Source organism: Cygnus olor, chromosome 16, assembly GCF_009769625.2.
Source record: "Cygnus olor isolate bCygOlo1 chromosome 16, bCygOlo1.pri.v2, whole genome shotgun sequence".
NCBI classification, from domain to species: Eukaryota; Metazoa; Chordata; class Aves; order Anseriformes; family Anatidae; genus Cygnus; species Cygnus olor.
The window spans coordinates 10,863,214-10,871,687 of record NC_049184.1 but is presented as its reverse complement, the minus strand read 5'-3'; the positions used below and the strand labels follow the sequence as shown (position 1 = coordinate 10,871,687).

Genomic DNA, 8,474 nt, shown 5'->3' with positions numbered 1-8,474 from the left:
CTACAGGAAGATACATTGCTTACTTCTACTGGAAAAAAAAAGCTTTAATTATCCACCTTTTTTGTATTTATTTTAGGTGTGAATTAAAATAGGGGAGCACTAATTTACAGCTTAGAGTTCCATTCGCTAAATAACCCCAAGAAGGAGAGGAGCTCTCTGTCTGCTTGACTGGCAGAGAAAAAACTACATACTCTTCAAGGTTTCTCCTGTTGGCTAAGGTAATAGGGGAAGCAATGAGGAAGCCTGCAAGAACACTTGTCTGAAGTCTGGAGACAGGTCCAGAGCATTAAGAGCAAAGACAAAGGGAATGGCATGAAGATGCTCGTCTTGCTCTGTAAAACTGAATATAATGCTGTTGGGGAAAACGTTTTAAAATATAACTCACTAAGACAGGTTGTGAAAAATATGCAGCTTTAAGGGAATTATATTCATCATTCCCCTAGGGAGATTTCACAAGCAAATTTTTGCCAGCACTCAAAGAGAAAACTATTTCCTCCATCATACTAATACTGAAGTTTTGTCACAAAACTAACGTTAACTATTAGGATGCTCTTTTGGTATGAATTTGACAGCTCTCTTGATTTAAAGATGCATGACAGAACACATAATAACATCATAACACCAGATACTATCATTTCAAGTGGAGACAACGTCCTACACTTCTTGATCTAAAGTGTTGTGCAGCACAGCTGGGTGTTAGCGCGCTCCATCCCACACACATGCACATCACTTTAGGAGCTGGTAAAAAGCAAGCCTTTTGTGACCTAACTGGTATACAACTGAAGCAGTAGTGTTAGGCTTTTTTACGTGACACACTATGAGAGTGCAAAAAGTATAAGCTATTGAAGCAAAAGCCTCCTGTCTATACGTAAAAAACACTCCAGAAATAAAATTGTAATGAAAGTTACTGCAGCCTTAAAAATTGACAGGTAAGAGGAATTCAAAACGCTTTGTCTATGTGAATGTTTTTCCACTTTTGAATTCAAAGGGGCAACTCATTTCCTCCAGGAAAATATTAAAAACCATGGACTACCTGATATCTCATTGCTGCTACAAATCTGGATGGGAACAACTAACTTTTTTTTTTTTTAAATAAAAAACGAACAGTAAGATGTTTAACTACATGGTAATTTTACTGCTAGAAAACAAAATTTTTAATGTTAAAATTTAACTTTTCATTTTAAATATTTAAACTTCATCTTGAGTGAAATCTACTCTGGCACTGACAGCACCTGGTTGCTGGTAGTAATTTAACATTGTTTTCTGACCTTTTACAGATATTCCTAACACTTCACTAAAGGGAACAAAGAGATCATAGTTTTAAGATGTTACTGAAGTGAGCTCAATTCTAGATAACTCCCATACAGGATTTACTTAAGACTGACTTGTAAAAAAACAACAAAAAAACAGATAGCATTCATAGTACTGGGAGACACTGGCAAAACCAGAACACAAGAAGCTAAGCTTATGTCTTAACTATACATGTATGTTATTTCTATGAGCAAAACAAAATTGTTTTACAAATGTTTAAATAATTTCTTCATGCACCAGCCAGCCATGCAGCATCAGAGCTGACAGAACAGAGTTCCTTTCATTGAGGTCCAGTGCTCACGAATTTCAATTTTTTATTGGTGCTGTTATCTATGAAACTAGACATTTATAATAAATGAAACTACTGCATTTTTTTTTTGCCAGCTTGGTGATAAAGCCTTCTGTTTGGTTTCACAGTGATGTGCTGGATATGACAGGAAGCATATTTCCTTTTAATTTGTGTTACTTTGGTCATTTCAACTAATGTTATAGGTGCAATTACTTAATATTAGTACAACATTGCCCTCAAGCTCCCATCAGTTTGGGTGAACATGGCCAAATCCAACACTAAATGCTTATTTCAGACTCGGGAAATTAGATGGGAAAAGAAAAAAAAGAATGTGAATTTATTACTTTGGGTTGCTATCCAATCAGTTTCTGACTTCATGAGTTGTAATAAGGAACCACTGATTTCAACACTTTTTTCTGACTTTATAGGGAGAAACCTACACTATCTTTTAATTGATAACACAATAATAAAATATTATGCTAAAAAGAGGTAACCAAGCCTTTCAGTCTGAATCTTCTAATTCGGAAAAGGGGTAAACCTGGAAAAAAAAATCTCTTTACCTTAAACTGTTTATTCTCCTCCCGTAACCTCTGAACTTCTACTTGAAGCCTCTTATATTCTTCCATTACTTTCTTAACTTCAGAGTCATCCAAAGAAGAACTTATTGATTTAGACATTACAGAGGAATCTGTCTTTGTTGCAGTTGTGGATACAATTTTATTTATTTCTATGTCATGCTGTTAAAAAAGGATAGAGTGATTTTTGGTTAGTTATTAACACCACACCACAAACCTGATACTTAGGAGGAGAATCAGGTAAAATTTTCTGTGCACACTTGCAACGTGCCTGTATCAAAAGAAATAAGCAACATTTTTCCTTCTGCAAGCTTCACTTCCCCTTCCTGTTTTTCCACAGAAAACACCAGATCAGCAGCTATAAGTGCAGACAGAATGACCCCTAGTTTTCAGTCATGTAAAAAAGGAAATATGTCCCACAGTAAGAAAGGGAACTTGAATTATTTGCTCACACTCTGCGTATGGAGTCCTCGTGCTCCCCTCACCTTTCCCTCTCCAAGCACAACACAAGCAGCTCCTCCAAGAGCCAGAGTATTGCAAGGCACCACCCAGCTGCCCTGCTGCAGTTCTCTCTTCGCTCCCCACAGCTATCACCTCTCCACCTTTCTGTTTTTCTATGGTGATTGAGGAACTTTTAGCCCAAATTAGGAAAGAGAAGCTGCAGAGCTCCAAAGCCCCCTCCTTCTCCTGGCTTTGGATCCTCTCTGTTCTGCATGCCAGAGTGCAACAGGCCCGGCTCTAACAAAAACAAACTGCTCTTTCCCCACCCAAACTGCCCCCAAAGTCTTAACATGAAGCTTGTATTTATAAAGTCATAGGAACTTGTTACTACTTGTGCTTTATTTTGCTCTAATAAATTTTAGGCATTATAGGAAAAAATTCTTTCTTTCCTTCCTCTTGTCACACCTCTAAATGGGAAACACAAGTATCCTGGCCTAATACAGAAGCACCTACTTTTAGAGCAGGTGTTCACTCTTTGGAGCAGGTAAAGAAGACAGTGAGACCACAACAGTGCAATTTTAACACCACATAATTGTAAGCACAAGCTGCCCAGTGCAATATATGGTGCTTATGCCTTCAGTATCTGCATATTAGGAAACACTCCTCAGTTTACTCACTCTATTACCAGCTCTACACTTAATACTACATACTTCCTTTAGAAATTGATCAGTGTGTTCACAGCTCTAACAAACAAAGGATCCTACAATATAATATTGCTTATTGCAATATAACCCCTAACTGCATTTTTTTTTTTTTAATCTTCCTTACTAGGTGTCTACCAACTTACTTGCTAAAACCAGTGTTGTATCAAGGAAGCAAAAGGGGAGCTGGACAGGCAAATTTGTATTGTTCATGGCTATTAAGCTCGGAGCTTACGCGGAAGCAGTAATGAACACCAATCAGCTTTTTGTTCGTTTTAATATTTTTATCCTATGTGATCTTTCATTCAATGAAGAAGATCAACTCAAAGATTTCCTTATGGTTGTGTTGCATTCACGTTGCTCAAGTTAGCTGCCAGTAATATTAAGTATTACTAGGATTTAAAAACAAAACCATTTAAAACAGGGATGCAATCCAGACGGTGAAACAGAGGGTTCTGTCTTTTGCTTATATAGCTGTCTGTATAAACATGCCATTTTACATGATTTACTGTGGTATTAAGTTAAGTCACACAATATGCAGCTGAAAATACTCACAGGCTTATCATTTTCCGCTGGTAGCTCAAACACACACCTAAGTTTCGAATCCATGAGTTCCTCTGGTTTTGCCTCTTTCCACTGTAATAATTTAATATTAAACAGAGTATAATAAGACACATGGAAAATGTAGTGTATTGTATAAACAAATTACATCATCTCATGAAAAACTCCACAGGTGTTTATCATGTTACCATTAACCATATACAGGACCAAAAATGAAAATCAAGTACATAATTGAGTAGTATGTTAAAGACCAGACCAGACCCTTTAAATAATTCTAGATAGTCTGAAACTTTCACAGGTAACTTATGAGTGAACTGGGAAATGTGTAAGAGTAATTAGCATAGACAGGGGGAGCTATGGTCCTGATTTAAAAAAAATAAAAAAAACATAGGAGGGGTATATATTTAAAGGAAGGGAATGATATTTTGCACCTGCTTATGTTTCAGCATCAATGCCTAAACAATAACAAACATGCTACAAATCAAAATGGGTAACTCTCCCTCTCATCCTTCTTTGCTCTTCAATTAGAGAGTCCACCATAACAAATTTCTTTCCAATATTTTTAGGGATTAACAGTTATAAATCTATGCTCAATATCAGCCCTAACCCTGAACTGAAAAAATTGGTTCATAGTAGTGGTAAAGAGTGAGAAGCGTCCACACTTTATGTCCTGGAGTGCTCATGCTTCTCCTCACTTTGACCATGCTTCTGGTAGCATGGTACAGCTCAGCACATCTCAAGTAGGTGTCAAATTATGGCTAACCCCTGTGCAACTTGAAGAAGAATTTGACCCATCCTAAATAGCTGAATCGTACTTCAACTCTTCTGTGGCTGAAGTCACAATCCTATTTTGAGCTTGTTGGCTGCTGGGGATGTGTTGAAAGCTTTATAGTATTCTAGTAATTTGTCTCACCTGTTTATCCAGAATAGGAAGATATTTGGAGAGTGGTAACAAAACTGAGAAGTGATCAAATATTACAGGAAAAGAAATGGTATTGGTCTGAGGAGCTCTGGAAAACTGAAAGGACCATCTAGATCCTTAAAAAATTTTTGCTAGCAGAATAACATTTTAATTTAATGAGTTACTTTATACCACGTAGAGTTAGAAAGAGATGCAGACCGGATTATTCTTCTAGTGATGCAGACATTTCATTACTATTGCTTTTTCTCCCACTGGATCTTATTTTAAGGTCATTAAACAAATACAGTTCCATAGATCTCTTTCTAAAAGGGAAATTCTTAACTCTACAAAGTGCCTCAGCTTTAAAGAGCTGTTCAGAACACATGTATTGTAAAGACTACTGTAAAAAAATATATATATGCATTCTGAGTTTTTTTTTTTTTTTAAGTTAGACATACATTCAAACATACACAGAGCTGTATACGTTAGAGAATAAAGGGCACTTTCCTCAACAGTTACTAAATGTTCTGTCAAACTAACAAAGCTAAACCAGAGAAAGCTTCCTTGTAGTAGCAAATATCTCATTGTTATGAAAAACCACCAGACATACTGCTTTTTTCCTTCTTTGGTCACCTTAACATAGCCAGACATCTTATTTCTACATATTTTTGTCCTTCTTTACCTCAGAGCTTATATGCTTCTGTTACTCTCATTTGTAATCCATCGGACAAGATCTGTAAGGGCAGTTCATTTAAGCCACAACAGTAAGGATAAAGAAAAATTCAATATTTGTAAGCCATCCTCCCAGTTCCTACTGGGAAAAGGAGCTGCTCAAAGGAAGACTCAAGAGGCATAAAATATAGGAGATACCACAGACCTGATTCTTAGAATATGTAGTCCAAGTCCGCCTTTTCTAAAAAAACCATTTTTTATACAAAAAGTTACAACTACTTAACATGTTTCATGGCTTGGTATCCCATTACTGACAGCAGCTTCCTAAGGAAGCAACCACAGACTGTTGTGCTGTGCTGAAAGACACAGTGCTGACACAAGAATCCTGAGGCTTCAGATAAATACAGAAAACCTCACCATGCCCAGAGATGGAAATCTAGTCATGCTTTCAAGGAACGTTCCAGTGTTGTCTGCAACAGACTTTAAGCAACGTGGTAAAAGGTCTTAAAAATTATAGAAACAGAATTAAATTAATTAAAATTGACTTCTATACTTACTACTGCTTCCATATCTGAAGTATCAGCTGGAGCAAACATAGACTGAACCATAAACTTGTGTTTACTTTTCTCATTAGGGTCATAGTCAAAAGGCTGTAGCATCACTGCAAGAAAAAAAACACATTATGTTAACATTGCTTGGATGCATAGTCATGCACTGATGATACAGTTAACAGATTTGAGAAATAAAGACATTAAAATGACTTCAAGTGTTAACTCTCTCTGACCAAAGTAGCAGCTGATATCAGGAACTTCCTTCAAAAAAAAATTAAAATAAAAAGGTAATAGAAACTGACTTCTTCAGTCTGCACAAATTTTTTTATCTTGAGAATTTTGGAAACGCTGATCACGATACAATATTCTGTACACGACTATGGCAATACAGTAGTAGCAATTTATAGTGAACAGGATAATTTACATATCTGGGACAGAGGGAAAAAATTCTCAAAGAAAGCATGTGTCTTTCCTCCATCCCTAGGGCAGAAGCAACAAGCTGGCATTCTGATTAGTTGCACGGTGTTGTGGATGGTTCAGGAGAAAGGCTACAGAGGCAAAGAAAGATTTTAAACCTTGAGGATTCAGAATGCAAATTTCCTCTACAAAGTAGAAAAATCTCATGATATTTATCAAGTACAGCTACTTCCCTTCCAAAATAAGTTGCTGAAAGTTTGTTAAAAATACAAAGCTGAAAGTTTATGGTTAAATGAGAAGAGCTATGTTCAGGGGGCAAAGAAAAAGGAAATATTGGGCAGGGGGGAGGGAAGGAATGGTATGAGAAGGGAATGAGTGCCTTAATTTTATTATTATTATTATATATTATTATTATTTTTTAACATATTGGGAATTTCCATGGCTTTTCTTTCAATCACAGTGGTCACTTAGAACCTCTACATTTTGCAAATGACACCTGGATATTCAACAGTGATATTAACAAAACATGGGACTTGCTTCGAGATCAGACAGCACAAAATGTAAAAACCAGGAATTCTATACAAACTTGTTATTAGACATTGCAAAAAGTTATGTCCCCTCAAAAAAAAACCAGATAGTTAAAATGAACTATTTGTGAACTGCAATTACTGCTAACATTTAAAAAAAATGGTGTAAGAATTAAAAATTCACATTTTGTGACCCATAGGCTACTTCAGGCCCTCAATTCAATCACAATGAATATTAACAGTTCAAGAATTAGGATTGCTTTCAAGTAGTAGTGCTATTAACATGTGCTGAAATTCATGTGTGCTAATTGCAGGGATTTATAGTATACAAGTGATATCCAAAGATCCCATTTATTACAAATGAAGAAAAAACAAACCAATCTGCCCCTTTCAATAAGCAAAATATGTTACCCTTGTGCCATCTTTATTATGCACAGTCTGTGGCCATCAACAACCAAATGGCTTTTAAAGCTGCAGGAAAAGCAAGACAGCCAATTGTCTCAAATATGCTGTGAAAATTATTATACATTTTTAACTTGCCTTGCAGTAATCAAATACTAGTCCAAAATAAATATTTGCATTATTAACAGGCTACATTTATAACTCTTTTTCCAAACAAAAGCGACTGAACTGCGAAAGCATGGATATTTCAACATTGCATGCTACATCACTGAAAAGCAGCAAAATAATTTCTTGTCCCTTTTGTAGCCACCTAGCTGTTGTTTCAAGTCTACATAACGCTGAAGAGCCAACTGGGTTGTCAGAGCTATCCACTGTTTCTGGAACTTATCCAGACCTGCAGTTTTAACAGTTTGCTTTGCGGAGTGCAACTATAAGCTCATTTGAAAGTCATTATTTCCCCAGTGGTAGTGCTGAAGCCGTGCTTCCAACGCCAAATGAGCGCTGCTCTGAATTCCATTCACTGAATCCTAACAGCAAGCAGCTAGAGAGGGCTCGGCTGTATAAACGTTGTTAGCACTTTATTTTTAGATCAATACACGAAAGCCACATCGACACAAATTATTCAGCAAATGTCTTGTAAGCCAGATGGGAAGCTCAAAAATACTTACTTCGTTCAAAAAGAAACCAAAGCATTCAACATTTATTCACGTACTATCGGGGGTTTCTGTGAAGAGCGCTTCCATGGATCTGCCCTAATTGCCAGAGAGGTGGCTACAGTGAGTGCGGCTCCTTTGCTTTGCCTGGAAATTCCATACCCTGCACGAGAACTACATGAAAAGGGCACATTCCTACGAAATACCTTAAAAAATCAGCCTTCTTAGCTGGTCAGAAGTTTCTGACCAGCTGTCATCAGAAGCCAGTGATCCAACAAAATGATTAACATGAGTTTCAAGTACACTGGTACCAGCATCCATCAGGAAGTGGCTGGGATATGCATCCCTCTGCCCACATTGATGGCCCTACAGCTAAGCACCAGCAACATCCTATCACAAGCAAAACCTGCGAAGCCATTGGGAGATCAACGGAATAAGAAATAACATCAGTTGTACTTGCTAGCCCAGTTGCC

At 36.9% G+C, this 8,474-nt stretch overlaps 1 protein-coding gene across 2 annotated transcripts in view; it reads right to left on the bottom strand.

Moving 5' to 3' along the window:
* VAPB (VAMP associated protein B and C) overlaps positions 1-8,474 on the bottom strand; it is a 30,632-nt gene that overhangs the window by 1,248 nt on the left and 20,910 nt on the right. The window contains exons 3-5 of one of the 2 annotated variants that reach the window (XM_040575934.1): positions 6,009-6,112; positions 3,873-3,953; positions 2,161-2,337 (exon numbers count right to left, since the gene is read on the bottom strand). In XM_040575934.1, coding sequence (XP_040431868.1) covers positions 2,161-2,337; positions 3,873-3,953; positions 6,009-6,112 — 362 coding nt within the window. Of the gene's footprint in view, positions 1-2,160; positions 2,338-2,392; positions 2,447-3,872; positions 3,954-6,008; positions 6,113-8,474 lie in introns of both variants that reach the window. The other variant, XM_040575936.1, reaches the window with a different exon arrangement.